Source organism: Cnephaeus nilssonii (genome assembly GCF_951640355.1).
Source record: "Cnephaeus nilssonii genome assembly, chromosome: 11".
Classification (NCBI taxonomy): Eukaryota; Metazoa; Chordata; class Mammalia; order Chiroptera; family Vespertilionidae; genus Cnephaeus; species Cnephaeus nilssonii.
In genome coordinates, this window is record NC_137082.1 from 30473939 (window position 1) to 30494258 (window position 20320).

General features: G+C 52.1%; 3 protein-coding genes across 10 annotated transcripts in view; all 3 read left to right on the forward strand.

Moving 5' to 3' along the window:
* Positions 1-7644: 7644 nt before the first annotated feature.
* Positions 7645-17576, forward strand: LZTS3 (leucine zipper tumor suppressor family member 3). Its single transcript, XM_079784123.1, is given in 7 exon segments — positions 7645-7798; positions 11194-11253; positions 12348-12510; positions 13094-13096; positions 13098-13565; positions 13873-14745; positions 15100-17576. Coding segments are annotated over 5 exon segments (2115 nt in total). The 5' UTR covers positions 7645-7798; positions 11194-11253; positions 12348-12438; the 3' UTR covers positions 15799-17576.
* Positions 17577-19815: 2239 nt separating this feature from the next.
* UBOX5 (U-box domain containing 5) overlaps positions 19816-20320 on the forward strand; it is a 37413-nt gene continuing 36908 nt past the window's right edge. For 2 of the 5 annotated variants that reach the window (XM_079784052.1, XM_079784057.1), the window contains exon 1: positions 19816-19944. The gene's annotated coding sequence lies outside the window, so the exon portion shown is untranslated. Of the gene's footprint in view, positions 19945-20075; positions 20196-20320 lie in introns of those variants that run through there. The other 3 variants (XM_079784055.1, XM_079784053.1, XM_079784054.1) reach the window with 3 other exon arrangements.
* FASTKD5 (FAST kinase domains 5) overlaps positions 19842-20320 on the forward strand; it is a 28878-nt gene continuing 28399 nt past the window's right edge. The window contains exon 1 of one of the 4 annotated variants that reach the window (XM_079784050.1): positions 19842-19944. The gene's annotated coding sequence lies outside the window, so the exon portion shown is untranslated. Of the gene's footprint in view, positions 19945-20057; positions 20196-20320 lie in introns of those variants that run through there. The other 3 variants (XM_079784047.1, XM_079784048.1, XM_079784049.1) reach the window with 3 other exon arrangements.

Genomic DNA, 20320 nt, shown 5'->3' on the forward strand with positions numbered 1-20320 from the left:
AATATATATATATATATATATATATATATATATATATATATATATATATATATATATGTAATACATGTTTTGAAAATGCAAACATTATAGAATTGATAGAGCCCTGCCTTCTGCTATGCCCCCTGCAATCCCACCATCTCAAGGTAGCCACTGTTAATAATTTTGTGTATCTTTCCAGACTTTTTTATGCATGTATATGTATATATTGGCTTTAAAATAATAGACAAACTAGAGTATAATATACATACATGTGATTCTGTTGCTTGCTTTTTTTCACTTAATATAGTCACCTTTCTATGTCAGTACATAGACATCTATATCTTTTTTTGTTTTGCTAATCCTCACCTAAGGATATTTTTTTCCATTGCTTTTTGAGAGAGAGGGAGGGAGGGAGGGAGGGAGAGGGGGAGAGAGAGACTGATTGCCTCCCACAATGCCCCAACCAGGGGCAGGGTGTGAACCCGAAACCCAGGTATGTGCCCTTGACCAGGAATCCAAGACCCTTCAGTGCTGGGGCTGACACTCTCAGCCAGAGCATCCATGTCATCCTTTTAAATAGTTTTCTTTTTCTTTTTTTTTTTTTTTTTATATATTTCATTGATTTTTTTACCGAGAGGAAGGGAGAGAGACAGAGAGTCAGAAACATCGATGAGAGAGAAACATCGATCAGCTGCCTCCTGCACGCCCCCCACTGGGGATGTGCCCGCAACCAATGTACGTGCCCTTGACCGGAATCGAACCCGGGACCTTTCTGTCCGCAGGCTGACGCTCTATCCACTGAGCCAAACCAGTTTCGGCTTAAATAGCTCTCTATTGTTACATTGCATTGAATGTATTGTGATTCATTTAATCAATCTTCTATTAATAGATTGATGTATTTAATTTTTTTCTCAAACTATAAGAGAACATTTATTTAGAGAATCATAGAAGTAGAAGTAATTTGTAGACAAAATGGGTGTAGCAAAGAGGTTGTAGAGGCCAATGAAGGGCCCTTGGAGCTTAGAAGTGAAGAAGGTAAAGGTGATGGACCTGAGGGGAGGGAGAGGGAAAAGGTGCTGGCATGCTCCCGGGAGGGAGGGAGGGAGAGAGGGTGGGAGGGAGAACTCAGGCTGGGTCCTCCTCCTGAGGGTTTTAAGGGTGGAGATTTTAGGGGAGGTCCTAGAGGTAAATCTCAATAGAATATTCAGTAGCTTTCTAGTTGTGTCCTTTCAAGGTTGAGGTCTCCACTGATTGATTGGTGAGGGTCATTATTCAATGCAGCTGGTGAGGGTCATTATTCAATGCAGCTGGTCCTGAGGTCAGCCATGGTGTAGCTTATTTGGTTTTGCTGTTTTTCTGGGCCTGGAGCTGAAATACAACTGTGGCCTAGATGTTGTCTCTAGCGTAATTTTTGTTGATGTTGCTATTACAATCAGTACATCAGTGACTTCATATATCTGTTATATTACTTGCGATAGCATTCCTCTTCAGACATGGAATTGCTGGGTCCAAGAACATACACATTTCACATTTTTATGTTACCCATTGTCCTTCCAAAAGTTTGTACCAATTTATACTCAGAAACACTGAGTTCTTGTTTCACTACCCCATCACCAACATGGGATAACATCAGTCTTTTAAAATATATATATATAGCTCTAGCTGGTTTGGCTCAGTGGATAGAGCCTCGGCCTTCGGACTAAAGGGTCCTGGGTTCGATTCCGATCAAGGGCCTATGCCCGGGTTGCGGACTCGATCCCCCATAGGGGGCGTGCAGGAGGGAGCTGATCCAATTATTTTCAGCATTGATGTTTCTATCTCTCTTCTCCCTTCCTCTCTGAAATCAATAAAAATATATTTAAATATATATTTAATTGGTTCTCAGAAAGAGGAAGGGAGAGGGAGAGAGAGAAACAACAGTGATCGGCTACCTCCTGCACGGCTCCCTGCTGGGGATGGAGCCAAAAACCCAGGCATTTACCCTGGCCAGGAATCAAACTAGAGACCTGTTGGTGCAAGGGTCGATGCTCAACCACCGAACCACACCGGCCGGGCTGTCATCAGTCTTTAATTTTTGTCAGTCTAATAGATTCTTGTTTCTTTTTTTTTTTTATGTTTTTATTTATTTTATTTTATTTTATTTTATATATATATTTTTTAATTTCTTTATTGATTAAGGTGTCACATATTTGTCCTCATCCCCGGACACACCCCTCCCACACCCCTCTAGCATATTTCCCACACCCCTCCCCATGGATGCCCCAACCCTCTGTTGAACTTAAGCATTGGTTAGGCTCATATGCATGCACACAAGACCTTTGGTTGATCTCTCCCCCCTCCCCCCACCCTCCCCTATCCTCCCTCTGAGGCCCGATAGTCCGATCGATGCCTCCTTGTTTCTGGATCTGTTCTTGTTCATCAGTCTATGTTGTTCATCATTTCCCCTAGATGAGCGAAATCATGTGTCACTAGAGATATACTTATAAGAATTGAATGTGCGACGAGCAATAGATTCTTGTTTCTTATTTTTTGTTTTCCCAGCTTTATTGAGAGGATAGATTGTTTTAATTGCCTCCCCCTTTATTCCATTGGTGAGGGAGGGATTCCCGATTCCCACCCTAGGTTTATGGGGATGACAAGACACAATATCTGACACTGGGCAGGTGAGTTTGACAGCAGTTTATTAGTTATATATTCTCACAGTTCAAGGGAGGAGGACATTATAAGCCATACATGGCTACACAGGTGGATCTCTTGGGACTATAGTGAACAACCAGAGGATGTGGGGGGCAGGCTTTGTAGCAGTAAGAAAGTGAGGTGACACCTGGTTCCTGCAGGGAAGGCTATTGGCTTGTTTGAATAATTCCACAGGCTGGCAAAGACTGAAACCCAATACTCAGAGATAAGGAGGAGCTAGCTGCACCTGGTTCATTAGATAAAGATTGTTTGGCTAGGGCAACTTTCAGTTAGGCCATTCAAGGCCCTCCTGCTTTCACCAGATGTCAAGGTAGCACAAACTATCGAATCTTAATTTCAATCACTCCTGGTTAATTATGAGGGTTCTTTATGGGTACTGATTTTTGGACGACTTTTTGGCATCTCTGATTTTTTTTTCTTATTTAACAAACTCATGGATTTTTCATTTTATATACAACTAGTGGTCCGGTACACAGATTTGTGCATATTGAAAGGAAATTAATTAGAAGAAATATTTTAATATCACTATTCGCCCTTTCTCTATAATAGAAGTGTCAGAGATGAAAGAAAATTAGTAAAATATATATGAAAATAATATATAAATTGATTAATAAGTAAACAATAACAACATGATATAACAACAAAGACATGATATAAAAAACAACAAAAACATTGATAAAAATGACTGATAAATTGATTAAACTTATTTTAATATCTCCTTGTATACCACATTAAGAGTAAAAACACTTCCAGAGTGCTTGACTAATTTCCCTTGTGAAGTATTTACAACCTTTAACGTCACACGCTCTTCGAACTCGAGAGAAAGCAACATACAACTGACCATGTGCAAAAACGGGTTCAGGTAGGAATATTCCTACTCTGTCTAGAGCTTGTCCTTGTGATTTATTAATAGTCATCGCAAATGCTGGCATCACGGGAAACTGTCTTTGAATTAATTTAAATGGGAGGCCAATGTCAGATGGGAACAAATCAATTCCTGGAATCAGAACAACCTCTCCTTCCGCAGATCCTGTTAATACTTCAGCTTTGATTATGTTAGGTCGCAATCTTGTGATAATAAATCTAGTATCATTACAAAGACCCCATTTACTATTAAGATTTCTCAGTAGCATGATTATTGCACCCACTTTCAATTTTAATTTATGACACGGCATTCCTGAAGGAGTAATACTATTAAGAAATTCGATGGGAAAATTTCCCTTTTCGGCATCAACCGTTGAATCGATGGAATCATCACTCAAATAAGTGTGAAAATCGCCACTTTCAGCTTCAGAATGTCAACAAAAACAACCAAATTCACAATCAACAATGACAGATCGAAACATGCTTGCGATTGGCGCCAGCGAGAGCTTTATATGTATCGTGCATGCTCGAGTCAACATTTATTTTTATTTTTTTTAATATATTTTTACTGATTTCAGAGAGGAAGGGATAGGGAGAGAGAGATAGAAACATCAATAATGAGAGAGAATCATTGATCGGCTGCCTCCTGCACACCCCCCAGTGGGGATGAGCCCACAACCTGGGCATGTGCCCTTGACAGGAATTGAACCCAGGACCCTTCAATTCACAGGCAGACACTCTATCCATGGAGCCAAACCAGCTAGGGCTCAACATTTATCTTAAATTGCCAGTGCACGTCATATGTGTCAGATGGTCAGACAGACATACGGTCAGTCACATAGCCTTTTATATATATACTAGAGGCCCAGTGCACGAAATTCATGCATGGGAGGGAAAGGGGGTCCCTCAGCCCAGCCTGCACCCTCTCCAATCGGGACCCCTCAGGGGATGTCCGACCGCTTCTCGCAATCCAAGACCGTTGGCTCCTAACCGCTCGCCTGCCTGCCTGGCTAATCACCCCTAAACCCTCTGCCTGCCTGCCTGATCGCCCCTAACTGCTCCCCTACCAGCCTGATTGCCCCTAAACTGCTCCCCTGCTGGCCTGATCGCCCCTAACCGCCTCTGCCTCGCCCCGCATCCGGGGCCCAGGATTCCCGCAGGTCGCAGGCACCCAGGACCTGGCTTTGCCCAGGCTGGCCACAGCTGCAGGGGACCGTGGGCAGGTGGCTTTGCCCAGGCCACAGGCACTGGCTCCCGGGACCGTGGGGCAGGCGGCTTGTCCCTCTCCCGGGTCGCAGCCTGGCTAGTCCCCATTCCTCTCTTGAGAGCTCATTTGTGCCTGGCTGGGTCCCATTCCTCTCTCCCCAGTGTTGAGTGTCTGAGCAGTATGGCATGACATCGTGAGGGCGTGATGACCATTTGCATATTAGCTCTTTCTTATATAGGATTATATAGGATAGATTGTATATATAGATGTTATTTAATTTTATTACCTTGACTTGTATTTAGGAATTCCCCCCCTCCAAAAAAAAAAATATGCTCTCTCTGTTGTTGGGTTTGTTTTTTGTGTGTGTGTGTGTGTGTGTGTGTGTGTGTGTGTGTGTGTGTTTTAATCCTCACCTGAGGGTATGTTTTTATTGATTTTATATATATAGAGAAAGAAACATTGATGGGTTGCCTCCCATACATGCCCCAACTGGGAATTGAACCCACAACCTTTTGGTATACCAGACGCCGCTACAACCAACTGAGCCACCTGGCCAGGGCTGAACTATGCTATCTTTTTTGGGAATTGGTGTAAAGGGGAATTGTGGCATCAGAAAATAAAATAGCATTCTAACTTTTCTGGCTCTTTTAGATTTACAGCAAATCTATTTATAGCAAATTTAGAGAATTCTGTCATTAAACCATCTGAGTCCCAAGTCTTTTTTTGGACATATTTCTTGGATAATATTTTCAATCTTTTTAAAAATATATATATATTTTTTATTGATTTTAGAGAGGAAGGGAGAGGGAGAGAGAGTTAGAAACATCAATGATGAGAGAGAATCAATGATTGGCTGCCTCCTGCATGCCCCACACTGGGGATCAAGCCCACAACCTGGGCATGTGCCCTAAAGGGGAATCGAACCATGACCTGATGCTCAACCATTGAACCACACCAGCCAGGCTCAACCTCTTTCTTATTTTTGTAGTTTTATTTCCCAGAAGATGGTCTACTTTATCAAGATTTTCATATATATTAAAACAGAGTCAGTTATGGTATTTTCTTATTTTCCTGGTGTTCTTAAGATGCAAAACCACATTCTCTAAAGCTAAGAACAGAATACTTTAAAGAGATAGTTAGATCAAGATAGATGGGGTGGAAACTGACTAAAATGAAAGGAAAATAACAATTAAATACAAAGAGTACTGTTGATGACTGAAGAATATTAAATTCGTGGAAGATGAAGAAAAACTTGAGATACTCTCCTATGATGCAGAGAAAAAGGACAAAGATTTAATTGACAATGGTGACCCAATGTGATAATTTTAGTGGAGGAAAAGAACAACAATCTGTTCACAGATTAGACAGGAACATAGAAGAAAACTTTTCTAAGCTGAAAAGACCTTTTATTTCTAGAAAATTGATAGAAAAAGGCCTGCACTGAGACATACTGGCAAAATGTTTGACTTTTGAGGGTAATAAAAAGTCCCAACAAGGCCGGAACTGGTTTGGCTCAGTGGATAGAGCATCGGTCTGTGGACTCAAGGGTCCCAGGTTCGATTCCGGTCAGGGGCATGTACCTTGGTTGTGGGCACATCCCCAGTGGGGGGGGGGGGGGTGCAAGAGGCAGCTGATCGATGTTTCTAACTCTCTATCCGTCTCTCTTCCTCTCTGTAAAAAATCAATAAAATATATATTTTTAAAAAAAGTCCCAACAAGCACCAGGCAAACTGCTCACCTAAAACAGCCCAGCCCAGATTGCTATCATTTGTTTTGAAGTATAATTGACATGTAAAATTACAGTTAAGCCCTGGCCGGTTGCTTAATGGTGAGAGCATCAGCCTGAGCACCAAAAGGTCTCAGGTTTGATTCCTGGTCAAGGGCACGTACCTCGGTTGCAGGTTTGATCCTCCGGCCCCAGTTGGGCCATGTGCGGGAGGCACCCATTCGATGTGTGTCTCTCTCCCCCTCCTCCTTCTCTTCCACTCTCTAAAAATCTATGGAAAAAATATCCTCAAGTGAGGATTTAAGAAAATAAAATTACAGTTAGCCCTTGAACAATGTGGGGAGAGAGGGATAGGGACACCAACCCCTGCACTACATATATTTAAAATAAATATATTTTGTATTTATTTCAGGGAGGAAGGGAGAGGGAGAGAGAGATGGAAACATCAATGATGAGAGAGAACCATTGATTTGCTGCCTCCTTCTCGCCCCCTACATGGAGCTGTAACCCGGGCATGTGCCCTTGACCAGAATTGAACCTGGGACCCTTCAGTCCGCAGGCCTAGGCTCTATCCCTGAGCCAAACCAGCTAGGGCTGTCCCATATATTTTAACTTGTCTCCCGCCAGTGAGCATTTCCGAGCAGCTAGTTTCAAATGGGCTCGGTTTGCTGACGAATGTAGATACGGTCCTCGGAAGCCTCCCACACACCCGCCTGTGGTCCCCGCGCGAGGGCGGGTCTTCCCACCGCCGTGTCATATCCACCCATGACTTCTGGTACCGCCCCACCTTGCAGACTTTCAGGGTTTCAGGTGTCCACTGGGCGGCCGCGGCCGAAGAGCTTGAGCAGGAGAGGAATGGGACTCGGGGTTCGGCATTGGGAGCCCCTTCCCCAAACCAGTGGGCTCCCTCCCTGTCGCCAAAGATGTGGGGTTCAGCGAGGGCGTGGCCCCACTGGGTTTGTTGGAGAGACTGGGGACTGAGCCCAAGGGTCTTGGGAGGTTACAGGCGAGGAGTAGAGGAGCTCTAGGCAGACTCGAGTGGGTGAACGCGGGTCCCAAGCGTGGGCAGGGATTCAGCCACCAAAGGGTTAAAGCACTGAGTCCTGCCCCAGCCCGGGGATTGGCGACTCCGGGGGGCGTGGCCAGAGGGCGGGTCCGCGTTTGCCGCAGCTGCAGGTGGGCGGGGCCCGGTCGGGGAGCGGGAGGGGCGCGGAGCGGAGCTGGGCCCGCGCCGCGCGCCCCGCCGGGCGGGCTTTGGGCTGCGCCAGCGAGCCGGGCCGGTGGCTTCTGTTCCGAAGACCCCGCGCCGGACCCTGGAGCAACGAGTAAGTGAAGCAGGCCCACCGCGGCGTCCCTCTCAGCGTCAACCTATCCCCGTGCCCTCTGCACCGCGAGACTCCTCCGGCGGGACCCGGAGCTGGGGAGGGGGCGCGTCCCGCTGCTGGGGTCGGGGGGGGAGGGGAGTGGAGATGAGTCCGATGATGTCATGGATGCTTCGTCGGGCCTGGGGAGCAGTGGAGGCCGGAGGGGGTGCGGCCCGGATTATGTCACCTCTCCCTCTGCGCCCCGCCCCCCGGGGCCACACGCGTTGTTGGGGAGCACGGGGAGGTAGGCCGGGATTTCCCCCACCGCAGAGACCCCCTGGGCACCTTCTCGGGACGGCCTGTGGCCGGGGTCTCTGTGGTGCTGCAGGGCTGTGGGCTGTAGGTGAATGGCGAGCACCCCCACCCCTCCGCACGGAGACTCGTGTGTGCGCGCGTGTGTGTGTGATGGGGGGGTGAGGGTTTGCTGTCAGCCCCCACAGTCCTGAAACCATGGGCTTCATCAGATCCAGGATCTAGGGGATGGACCACCTTCACCCGTTGTCGCCAAAGGAAGATGGATCTCCCCTCACACATCCCAACCAAGAAGTTCTGGAGACCTCTGCACCCCCAAAAAATTTACAGTGCCCCCGATCTCTTTTCTCCCTTAGTCCTTCCCAGAAGACCTTCCTGATTTTCCTGTCTGGATTCATTGCCTCTTTGCATTGCTCATCACTAGCAATCCCACACATATTCTCTCTTCATCTCCTCAGTGCCAGAGCCCAGGGACCCCCAGGACTTTGCAATCTGTGCCCCGTGGGCACCCACAGGCCAGCACTGGGGAAGCCTCAGAATGAAATCTCCATGAAGTAGCCTGAGCCAAGAGCTCTAAGACCCCTTCCTGCCATGGCAATCAGGACGCTGTCCTGGGAGGCAGCATTTGGATTGGGCCTTGAAGGATGCAGGATGGTTCAGAGACCTGGGAAGAGGCTGTGTGTGGAGTGGGAAGGGGCTCAGATCAGGGGAAATAGGATGTGCAGTGGGAGAGGCCTTGGGGGCCCTGCTGCAAGCTCTGCTCTGGTTCTGGGGGCCGAGAGGAATGCCAGGCATTTTACCCACAATACATATACTTCTTAAGATGCCTGTAAGGTAGGTGTGAGAATCTGAGGTGAAATAAGCCGCACACAGTTCCACCCCTAATTTATATTTGGAGCTGATGTCTCCAGAACTCTGTCTAGTCTACTGCGCTTGATGCTGCTCATGGAAGAATTTGGGCAGAGCAGGGACAAGATCAGCTTTGCCCTTTAGAAAGATTCCCCCTGGCAGCTGCGCAGGAGAGGGAGTGCAGAGGAAGAAAGGCCAGTGAGGAGCCCCCAGCAAGGGTGCTGGCAGGAGGGGCTGCTGAGATCTTTAGGAGGTGAATGGGCCGAGCTTGGGACCTCTGAGACCCCAAGAGAAGGTGGAATGTTCCTAGTTTTGGGAGGGACACAGGTAGGGAGGGGCAGTGATAACTGTGGGTTGGAGGTATCAGCCCATGTAACTGGCATGTAGAATCCACTTGGGCTCTTTGTGACTGCTAATACTGTAAGTAATTTCCCAGGCACTGAGGTTGATGGGACAGAGAGAGAGGTAGAGTCAAGCAACAGGCTGTCATCCAGGGTGTAGAGCTGATGCCATAAGGCTGCCATTGCAGACCACACTCGGCTATTGGGGCCAGTTCAGGACTCTGACCCATAGCAAAGCTCAACTCAGTTTCTGCCTATCAGGGAAGCATATGCCCCTCCTTATCTTGCCAGCTCCCTGCTGGGGTTCTGAGGAAACAAGCTTGGAACAGGCAAGAGACAGGGAATGCTTGCATGGGGTTACCCATGACAGATTAGAGTTATGCCAAGAAGCTCTGGGGGGATGAGGCTTGAGGGAGAACTGCTTTGGGTTGGCAGTAAAGGATTCCCAGGTAAAGCACCAGTATAAGAGGCTTAGGAGCCCTAGCTGTTTTGGCTCAGTGGATACAGCCTCAGCCTGTGGACTGAAGGGTCCTGGGTTCAATTCTGATCAAGGGCATATGCCTGGGTTGCGGGCTCAACGCCCCCAGTAGGGGGCATGCAGGAGGCAGCCAATCAGTGGTTCTCTCTCATCATTGATGTTTCTATCTCTCTCTCTCCCTCTCCCCTCCTCTCTGAAATCAATAAGAATATATTTTTTAAAAAGGCTTAGGAAAGAGTCCTGGGACCCCATTTCCATCCAGAACTCTGGGTATCTGAGTCTGGCTAGGAACCACACACTCTAGGGAAATGGTGGGGCAGAGTGGCATATGACCAGCCCCAACCTATGGTCAGAATCTTGTTTCCTGGATCTCAGAGAAGGTAGTAGTACTGCATGCTTGTATTGTACCTTACAGTTTACAAAGCACCTTTCCAAACATTGCTATCCCCTGTCACTCTCATGATCAGCATGATTACTTATGAGGTTTGCTCATGCTCACACCCAGGCCTCTGGCGCAGCCCCCTTGCCTAGATCTCCAGTCTCACTTCCTTTAGCATATCAACACACTCAAGTTTCTACCATGTTTAATTTTCAAAATAGAAAAAAGCCCTTGGATCCCAAATCACCTAAACGACTGCCTTCTTTGGCCTTCTTTTAGTAGGGAACCTCCTGTCTCTCCCTCCAGACCCCTCTACTCCTGGCTTTGCCTTGCACTACCTTTCTGAAGCCATGTTCTCAGACACTGGTGAAATCAGGCACGCTCTCCAATCCCAATTCTACCTGGCCCGTTTTTAACACCAGAATTGCACCCACATTCTTGAAAGCCCCCATTTTGTTCTGCAGGGCTTGCCTTCTGGCCTTCCTCCTGCTCCTACACTGTCTCCCAGGCTTCCGAGGCTCTGTTGTCCTAGCTCGTTGCCGGGCTCCACCCACACTATCCTTGAATGCTGATGATGCTCAGTCTCTCTCTCTCTTCTTCTCCCTCCCTCCCTCCTTTCCTCTCCAGCATGTGAGAGAGATCTTTCTCTGGTCTTCTCCAGAGTTGACAGTTTACAGCCTGTTTTCCCCAAACATTCTCCCCCTGTCATGTTAAATGTGTCATGCCCACCCTGTTGCCCCAGCCCAGATCCTTCCTTGCCCCCACCCCCTGAACTCCATCTGTATGAAGTTTTGTCAGTTTTTCCTCCCAAATCCTGCCCAGGCCTTCCCACTGGTTCCAAGCCTCAGGCCGCTCAGCCTCCATCCTCAGCTGCTTAGCTGCTCCTTCTACTGTACCAGGGATGGTGAGAGAAGGGGGTCATGATTAGGATGGGAGGGGGATTTCTGATCTGAGGGGTAGCCAGGTTCGTGTATACTGGGCGTGTACAGGGACTAGGGTGAGGCATGAGAGGCAGGCACCTAGGGCACCAAAGTAAGGAGGTCCTCACTCTCTCTAGGTCTGAACTTGCTGATCCTGCACTTCTGTTGCGCCCTACGGGACAGATTGGCCTAGAGAGGTAGGTGAGAAAGTGCTTTTCTCCACACCTAAGGATCAGGCGCTGAGAGAGTGGAATTTCACAAAAGCAGTGTGGACTGGCTTGATGGTGAACTTTCCAGCCACCTAGAGCTGTAATTCCAGGTGTGGTGGCCAGGAGACTCTGAAGGGCAATAGTTTTGTCAGGCTCCGCTGGACACAACATTAGAAGTGGGCACCTGGATAGAAGACAGTCTGAGGAATGCTCAAGGGGCTGTGGGGTGCCACCTGGACCCCTTCACCTTGGTAGAGGAGTGCTCTTGGCCTGGTTTCTGATGGGAGTAAGGGCGAAGGGCCTGAAGGACACGCCCGCCATCTCTGGCACGCGTGTTTGAGTGTTTACACTGCTGGTAGGCACTCATCGCAGCCCCTGCCAGGCCGGATTATTGGGATCTCTGGGGCAGGTGTTCCCAGGTGCGGGCTTGAGACAAAGGAACCAGGAAGCAGGGGCTCCCTGAGCACAGGTAACCCGAGGCCCTGCTGGCCCTGTTCCTGTGGGCCGGCCTTGGAGGGTGGGGTGCACGCCCACTGAGGAGCGCGGAGGACTTCACGGAGCACTGAGCAGGGTCAAGGTCCACAGGGAGTGGGAAAGGGGAGTAATCCAGGAAGTCTTCCCGGAGGCAGTGAATTCTTCGGGAGGTTCAGCGGCGCGGGATCTTCCCAGGCTCGGCTGGGTGCGCAGGCCCCGCCCATTCCCGCCCACCTGTGGGAAAGGCAGGCCCTGCGAGAGGCTCGGCTGGCGCCTGCTGCTAGCGGCACTGCGTTCTCCGCCCCGGCCTCTGCCGGCTTGGGGTCCTCTTCCGAGATACTGGATGCGGGGAGGGGACCCTCCGTGCCAAGGCCCCGCGGGGCCCACTTGGGAAGACCTCTGGGCGGGCTCGTTGGCCACGCGCTGCCGCCGCGGTTCCTGGCTGGCCGCGGGGGCCGGGGCGTGCCCGAGGTGGCCCTGAGGCGCGCTGCAAAGCAGCTGCTGCCCCCGCCCCCCAACACCCCAGTCCGCTCCTGCGCCTGTCGCCTGGGGGCGCCTGGCACGTGGCAGCTCCGCGAGGTAGGTCCTTCATTCCTCCCCTTTCACAGAGAAGAAAACTGCAGTCCAGGATGGCTCTGCCGGTCTGTCTAAAGTCACTCAGCTGGTTCCGGCCGAGCTCCGACTTCCCGAGTGAGGCGCATGACCCCTGCATACCAGGCCTCCAAGGGTCCCAGGCCTGAGGGCCTGTCGGTCCCCCACCCCCTTGGAAAGGCAAGGAGAGGAGCCTGTGCTGGTCTAGAGCCTCCTTCTGCCCTTGACTGCAACACCCTAGGTTAGGATGCCGCCCACAATTTTTGGATAGGGGTGGGTTTCTCTCCCTCCTTTAACTTCTGAGGTTCCCTCTTGGATTCAGGTACTGCTGTCCCCTTCCAACCCCATCTCCCTGCCCATGAGGTTGGGATGCAGGGGTCCAGACCCGGGGTAAAGAGCCCTACGTGGCGGAGGTTGCAGTAAAGAATTGAGTGGGCCACTGAGTCTGGGAAGCTCATGGAGGAGGTGTGGGTGAGCAGTGGAATACAGAGCTGAGCAAATCTGGGAGGGAAGGATGTGTATGGTGTCCTGGGCTCGGGCTTTGTCAGGTGGGCAACATGCAGCTCCCGGTACCAAGGTTATCACTCTTTACCCAGCCCCATTCCTTCTCCTTGGGTGTCTGGGAATTCTTGTGTCTGTTTTAGGGAAGGGGACACCGAGAGGTAGGATACAGGTGGTGCTGGGGCTGAATCGGCGGGTGTGGTGTGGTGTGGTGGGCATGGGAGTGGTCTGACCAATCCTGCTTTCTCACCTATGCCCACAGTGCCCCCCACTCCCCCGGCTCAATCATGGCGAAGCTGGAGACACTACCTGTGCGAGCTGACTCAGGGCGGGATCCCCTCCTGGCCTTTGCCCCACGGCCCTCTGAGCTCGGACCCCCAGATCCTCGTCTGGCCATGGGCGGTGTGGGCAGTGGAGTGGCCCATGCCCAGGAGTTCGCCATGAAGAGCGTGGGCACCCGCACAGGGGGTGGGGGCAGCCAGGGCCCTCGAGCTGGTGGCAGTGGGGCCAGCAGGGAGAGGCCAGGCCGCTACCCGTCTGAGGACAAGGCTCTCGCCAACTCCCTCTACCTCAATGGCGAGCTGCGGGGAAGTGACCACACGGATGTCTGTGGCAATGTGGTGGGCAGCAGTGGGGGCAGCAGCAGTAGCGGCGGCAGTGACAAGGCCCCACCACAGTATCGTGAGCCCAGCCACCCACCTAAGCTCCTGGCCACCTCTGGCAAGCTAGACCAGGTCAGTCCCCAGGGCCCTTTTCTGGGGATGGAAGGTGAGGTGGACTTTCTTAGAATTTGGGTTGTTGTAGGTGCCAGGATGGAGACTGGTCTTGAAGGGTGGGCCGTGGGGGCCAAATCCAGCTGGTGGGTCCAGGACAAAGACTTGGCTTGGGTGGGCCATAAGATAGACACCCAGCCCTGAGGGACTCCTGGGATGGAGAGCAATGAGGGTGGGAAGTGGGGAAGTCTTGTCCAAAGGGAAGAGGCTGGGGTCAAGGCTAAGGCCCCATCCTGATGTCCACTCTCCCTTCTTTGCTTTTACGCAGTGCTCAGAGCCGCTAGTTCGGCCTTCAGCCTTCAAGCCTGTTGTACCCAAGAACTTCCACTCCATGCAGAACTTGTGTCCTCCACAGACCAGCGGGACCCCTGAGGGACGACAGGGCCCTGGGGGCCTCAAGGGTGGACTGGACAAGTCTCGGACCATGACCCCAGCGGGCGGGGGTGGGGGCAGCCTCTCAGACTCAGGCCGGAACTCACTCACAAGCCTGCCCACCTACAGCTCTAACTACAGCCAGCACGTGGCGCCCCTCAGTGCCTCCACCAGCCACATTAACCGCATTGGCACTGCCAGCTATGGCAGTGGCAGTGGCAGTGGCACTGGCAGTAGCGGTGGTGGGTCAGGCTACCAGGACCTGGCAACCTCTGACAGTGGGCGGGCCTCTAGCAAGAGTGGGTCCTCCTCATCCATGGGGCGGTCTGGCCACCTGGGATCGGGAGAGGGCGGAGGTGGAGGCCTGCCATTTTCGGCCTGCTCACCACCCTCGCCCAGTGCTCTGATCCAGGATCTGGAGGAGCGGCTGTGGGAGAAGGAGCAGGAGGTGGCCGCCCTGCGCAGGAGCCTGGAGCAGAGTGAGGTGGCGGTGGCCCAAGTTCTGGAGGAGCGGCAGAAAGCGTGGGAGCGCGAGCTGGCCGAGCTGCGGCAGGGCTGCAGCGGGAAGCTGCAGCAGGTGGCCCGCCGAGCGCAGCGTGCTCAGCAGGGCTTACAGCTGCAAGTGTTGCGGCTGCAGCAGGACAAGAAGCAGCTGCAGGAGGAGGCTGCCCGGCTGATGCGACAACGGGAAGAGCTCGAGGACAAGGTGGCCGCCTGCCAGAAGGAGCAGGCCGACTTCCTGCCCCGGATGGAGGAAACTAAGTGGGAGGTGCGGGTTGGGGGCTTGGGCCTTCTCCCTGTCTCCTCTTCCCTCTGTCCCTCCAGAGAAACCCAGAGCAGTAGGCCACCATGATCACAAGGGGAATGAAAGTTGGGGGTGGGGCACAAGATCGATTAGCAGTTCCTGTGAGGACCAGAGAGAGCTGTCCCTGGGCTGGCGGGGCGGGGGGGGGGGGGGGGGGGGGATTGGCCATGTATATCCTGTGTCTGAGGGGGCCCTGTGTGTCACGTCTGCCCAGCGTGATGCCCTGGAGAAGCTTGGTACCTCTGGGGCTGGATATGGTGGGGTGAGGTGAGCAGAGCTCTGCCTTCACCCTGGCTTCTCCCACCCGACCCTGCCCAGGTGTGCCAGAAAGCCGGGGAGATTTCCCTCCTGAAGCAGCAGCTGAAGGACTCGCAGGCGGATGTGTCCCAGAAGCTGAGTGAGATTGTGGGGCTACGCTCCCAGCTGCGGGAGGGCCGGGCCTCGCTGCGGGAGAAGGAGGAGCAGCTGCTCAGCCTGAGGGACTCCTTCAGCAGCAAGCAGGCCAGCCTGGAGCTGGCCGAGGGTGAGCTGCCCGCCGCCTGCCTCAAGCCGGCGCTGACCCCTGTGGACCCCGCCGAGCCGCAGGATGCCCTGGCCACCTGCGAGAGCGACGAGGCCAAGATGCGCAGGCAGGCAGGGGTGGCCGCTGCCGCCTCCTTAGTCTCCCTGGACGGGGAGGTGGAGGCTGGTGGGGAGAGCGGGACGAGGGCCCTGCGGCGGGAGGTGGGGCGGCTGCAGGCCGAGCTAGCGGCTGAGCGGCGAGCTCGGGAGCGCCAGGGGGCCAGCTTCGCAGAGGAGCGCCGTGTGTGGCTGGAGGAGAAGGAGAAGGTCATCGAGTACCAGAAGCAGCTGCAGCTGAGCTACGTGGAGATGTACCAGCGCAACCAGCAGCTGGAGCGGCGGCTGCGTGAACGCGGGGCCGCAGGGGGTGCCAGCACACCCACCCCCCAACATGGCGAGGAGAAGAAAGCCTGGACCCCTTCCCGCCTGGAGCGCATTGAGTCCACGGAAATCTGATCCCTGATCTGGGCTTGGGACTTTTGACAAATACCCTGTCAAAGGCCAGAGTCCCCATGTCCCCTCCCACCATCTCTCTTCCCCAGGTTTCCCTTATCCCCAGACCAAAGAGGTTCTCAAAGCAGCTGTGACCAGGTCCCTTCCCTTCCTGCGCTGAGTGCCCTCCTAGCTCTACTACTGTCCCTCTGGGCAACCCACTGGGCCCTCCTCCCAAGGAGGGAACAGGGAGAGGGCAAAGCGAGCGAGCGGGGATTAGGGGCCCAGGCTCCCTTTGTTGGCACTCCCTGGTTGGAGATGGAGGTGGCAGGCCTGTAGTGCCATGCGGTCCCCCAGCCCTCATTAGGTCTGGGCTGCTACTGTTGGCTACTCTGTGTCCAGTAATGTTCTCTGTGCTCGCCTCCTAGGCCATGTAACCTGAGGGGGTCTGCTGAAACTGATAGACCTTGGGCTCCTGGTCTCTCTCCTTCCTGCACTATTCTCCCTTCCTGGGCAGATTGGCAGGACAAGTGGGAGCAGATGGCCTGCCTGTGGTTGAGAGGGCTACCTGCCCAGCCCCTCCCCACCAAGGTCTCTTGGGCTCAGACCTCAGAGCCTGGCTTGGTCTGAGTGTGTGTCCATATGTGTATTGAGGGAGGGTAGGGCTGGGGCTGGAGGCCCGGTGTCCAGTAAAGATTTGCCCTCTTGTTCCTGGAAGGGTCACCTGGAGGCTTCTAAGCTCTCCCTCCCCACACCCCTTCCTGGCCACGATCCAAGGCAATAGCCTCATCTGCTTGGCCTGCCCCACACACAGGGCCACTGTCTGGTTCTAACTACAGCTATTAAGTGCTACCTGCCTCTCAGGCACTCCCCTCACCCAGTCCTGAGGTCATGAGTGTCTGTGATGTCTTCCCCACTCCATTCCCCCAGCCTCCTGCTTTCAGCTCAGAACATCATTGTCACCTCTTCCCTCAAAACTCACCTTTTCTTCCAGTAGAAATTTCTGCTTGATATTTGGTGCACTCACTGCCCACTTCCAAGCTCCACTGGGCCCAAACCTGAGCCTGAGGCCCTTGTTTTGGGGGGTGGTTGTGATTGCCCTTGAACGACAAGGCTGACGTTTGGGTTCCCAGGGCCCTGAGGTAGTCCAGGGAAGGCCTGACATGGCCATCAGTGGGGTTGGGGCAGCCAATGTGACTTCCTCCTCTATGGGCCCTCTGAGAGTCCATCTCCCCAAGGCAGGAAGGGAAAGGCAAATTTCTAATTCACCAGCAATAAAAATTGGAGGAGGCTTGGCCCTTAGCCCTTGTATTTCTCTCTTTTTCACTCTCTTCCTCCCGCCCCCAAGACTAGGTTTGGGGACAGGGTGGAGAGAGCTGGCAACTACTGTGAGCAAGTCCTCTAACCCCTGACCAGCCTCCTCCCATGACTGGTGACTGTTTAACAAGCTGTGCATCCCCTATGAAATCAGGAGTGCCTCTCTGTGTGGCCTCTATCTCTTTGCACAGCCCCTTCCTGTGGCCCTCACCAGATCTCTGGGTTGGGCCATTCTGGCAATCACTGCCGATTCCACTCACCCCTCAGTGTACCTGTCCCAGAATCTGGGCCTGGGCCAGAGGGGCAGGGGGAAGAGAAGGCATTAGTAGGAAAAAAATAAAAAAATATAAAAAAATATTAACAGACTCAGCTTTGGGACTTCCAACTACAAAAGAAATTATATATAAATATATATATAAATATATATATCTACCATATGTGATGGAAAGACTTTGTTTTCTTTTCCCAAAGAAATAAAATGGAGAAAGCCTCTTGAGTGGCATTCTTTGACCTCTTTGTGTCTTTGCAGGTGAGGGGGTGTGGAGGGCAAAGCTGGAGTAGACATATCCCAGAGGAGCTATGAGACGTGTTCACTGGACCATGCCAAGAGGTTGGCTCAAAGTCCAAGCTCCTCCATATTGCCCAGGAGGAGTCGTACTCCCACATTTCTGGCCAGTGGGGCATTCTCAAAATCTGGACACCAGGCTGCTGGCCAAAAAGAGATGATGCAGGATAGCTAGATGCAGCCTGTAGTGGCCTGAGCCACCTTATAGCAATGGGCTGCTGTTTGAGGGTAGAATACATATTAATGAAGTCTAAGAACCAGTTTGTAATTAGTGATGAGGGCCAAAAGGCAGAAATGACCCAAGTGTGCTGCAAGAAGGGAGTCATCCTTTGAGGTTAAGTGATGTCTTTTATGATAATTTTTTCCTGGCACCCTTACAAACCCCTCCCCCAATCAAGAATGTATTAGGCGCCCTGGCCAGTATGACTCAGTTGGTTGAGGGTTGTCCCATGCACTGAGAGGTTGCCAGTTGATTCCCAGTCATGGCACATGCCTGGATTGCAGGCTTGATCCCCAATAGGGGGCGTGCAGGAGGCAGCTTATGGATGTTTTTCTCTCTCATCAATATTTCTCTCCCTCTCCCTCTCTCTCTAAAATAAAAAAAATTTTTTAAAGAGATGCATAGTTCAGATTAAAAAAAAAGACTATTATGCTACAAGCAACCCAACCTGAATTACAGGCCCTTAAACAGTGGCTTATTTTTTCTAACCTGACAAGTCTGGTAGGCATTCTACGTGTCATAGGTGTTGGTTCATCAAGGACTTAGACTGTTCATCCTCTTACTTTCACATTCTTGCTGTTTACATCATGCCACAGGTGGCTGCCAGAGATCCAAGAAGGCATTGAGACAGCACTACTGTATCATGAAAGTAAAAGCCTTCCCAGAACCCTACTAGCATGTGTTCCTTTAAATTTTGTTTGCCAAGACTGAGTCACATGTTCTTTCAATTTTAAGGGAGGCTGGGACATTGAGTATTTGTCAAAGAACAATAGGATTGCCTTGGCTGCCTCCGAGTAATGTGTGTGGTCCATCCCCTGGGGGCGAGCCCTCTGCTCTCTCTGGGTTCTGCAGGCAAAGACAGAATCATAATCAACAATTAACTGTGTGCCCTGATCTGGCCCAAGTGAGAGAACCTCCCTGAGCAGTGGTGTCAGTGGTCTGAGGCCCCAAATGTTCATACCCAGGCAAACAGTGCCCTCTGCAGAGCTCAGGAGTTGGAATGCCAGGCTTGCCCACCTCTTCCCTTGCAGTGAAGTATCCTGCCTACATTAATTTTGTCTCCTGGACAAGATGGTGCCCAGGAGGGAGTATCAAATCTCAGGTCTCCTTTGTAGCTTTTAAGATGAGTGGATGAGCCTGGCTGGCATGGCTCAGTGGTTGAGCCTGGACCTATGAACCAGGAGGTCATAGTTCCATTCCCAGTCAGGGCACATACCCAGGTTGCAGGCTCAATCCCCAGTGTGGATCCCCACTGTAGGAGGCAGTAGATCAGTGATTCTTTCTCATCATTGATGTTTCTATCTCTTTCCCTCTCCCTTCCTCTTTCTTGAATGAATGAATGAATGAATGAGTGGATGAACAGCCAAGGTATGATGATCCTGACCAGCAGCTCTCCAGTGCCCCCAGGAAAGGCTGTGTAGGGCCAGGCCCTCCTGAAAGATCTCAGTGGAGACCCTTCCTTGCCTAGTTTTGCCCATACCGTCTCAGGTATGAGCTCCCTACTTAGGAAGGTCCAGGATCACCCTGGCTCCTCCATCATAGGACTGCCCTCCTCAAGCTCCAGCTCCTCACGTCCATTTCTCCGTCTATCCATCACTAACTCTTCTCTTGGGAGAACTTTATGATTACATTTCTTTTAAATGTATGATTATCCTCATTGTACAGACAAGAAATTAGGCTTAGAGAGTTTATGTGATTTTCCCAAGGCATAACACCCTGAGGAGTGGTCGGGATTCGAACCTGTGCCTTGGCTATTAAATTATTTCCAGAGTGGTGTGTCTTTGGCTTATCCCGGGGAGCTGGTAGCCAAGTTCTTTAGCACCAGCCAAGTTCTAGATTCCCCTGGATTCCTCAACATCGTCCTTTAGTGGAAAACGTCCTTGAAAAAACGCTAACAGAGTCTTTTGAGCCTCGGTCGCACCCGTCCTTCGCGCATCAGCCGGAAGTAGCGGGCAGTTGGCCGGAAGTGGGGCTGTGAGGGGCAGGTGTACCTGGGGGAGTCGCCGTGTTGCCGCGCTCCGCGGGATCTGTGATCTGTAATTGTGGTGTCCGTGCTGGCCGGGCCCAGGTGAGTGGCGGCGGCTGGGTAGAAGGTCGCACCGGCCTCTCCGTGCAAACCTGGTCCGTGGCCCGCGCCTCCTGGCCGGCCCAGGGCCCGCGCGCGCCGAGGCCGTGCCTCTCCGCACTTCTCCGTCCGTGTGACGGGCGCTCCTCACAGGCCCGGCTCTAGAGAGAACCTTGGCGACCCCAGCCGCTCCGCAGTTCTGTGACCTTGCGAGCGGCTTACCCGAACCTGCATTTTTGAGCTGTGAGCCAGAGGTAATAACAGTACTTGTCTCACAGACCTGTGGCGAGAGTGTAGCGAGATGCTCCTCATCTCTCTTCAATGTGCGTGCGCATCACTTAGGGATCTTGAAGATTCCGATTTTGTAGGTCGGGTGGGG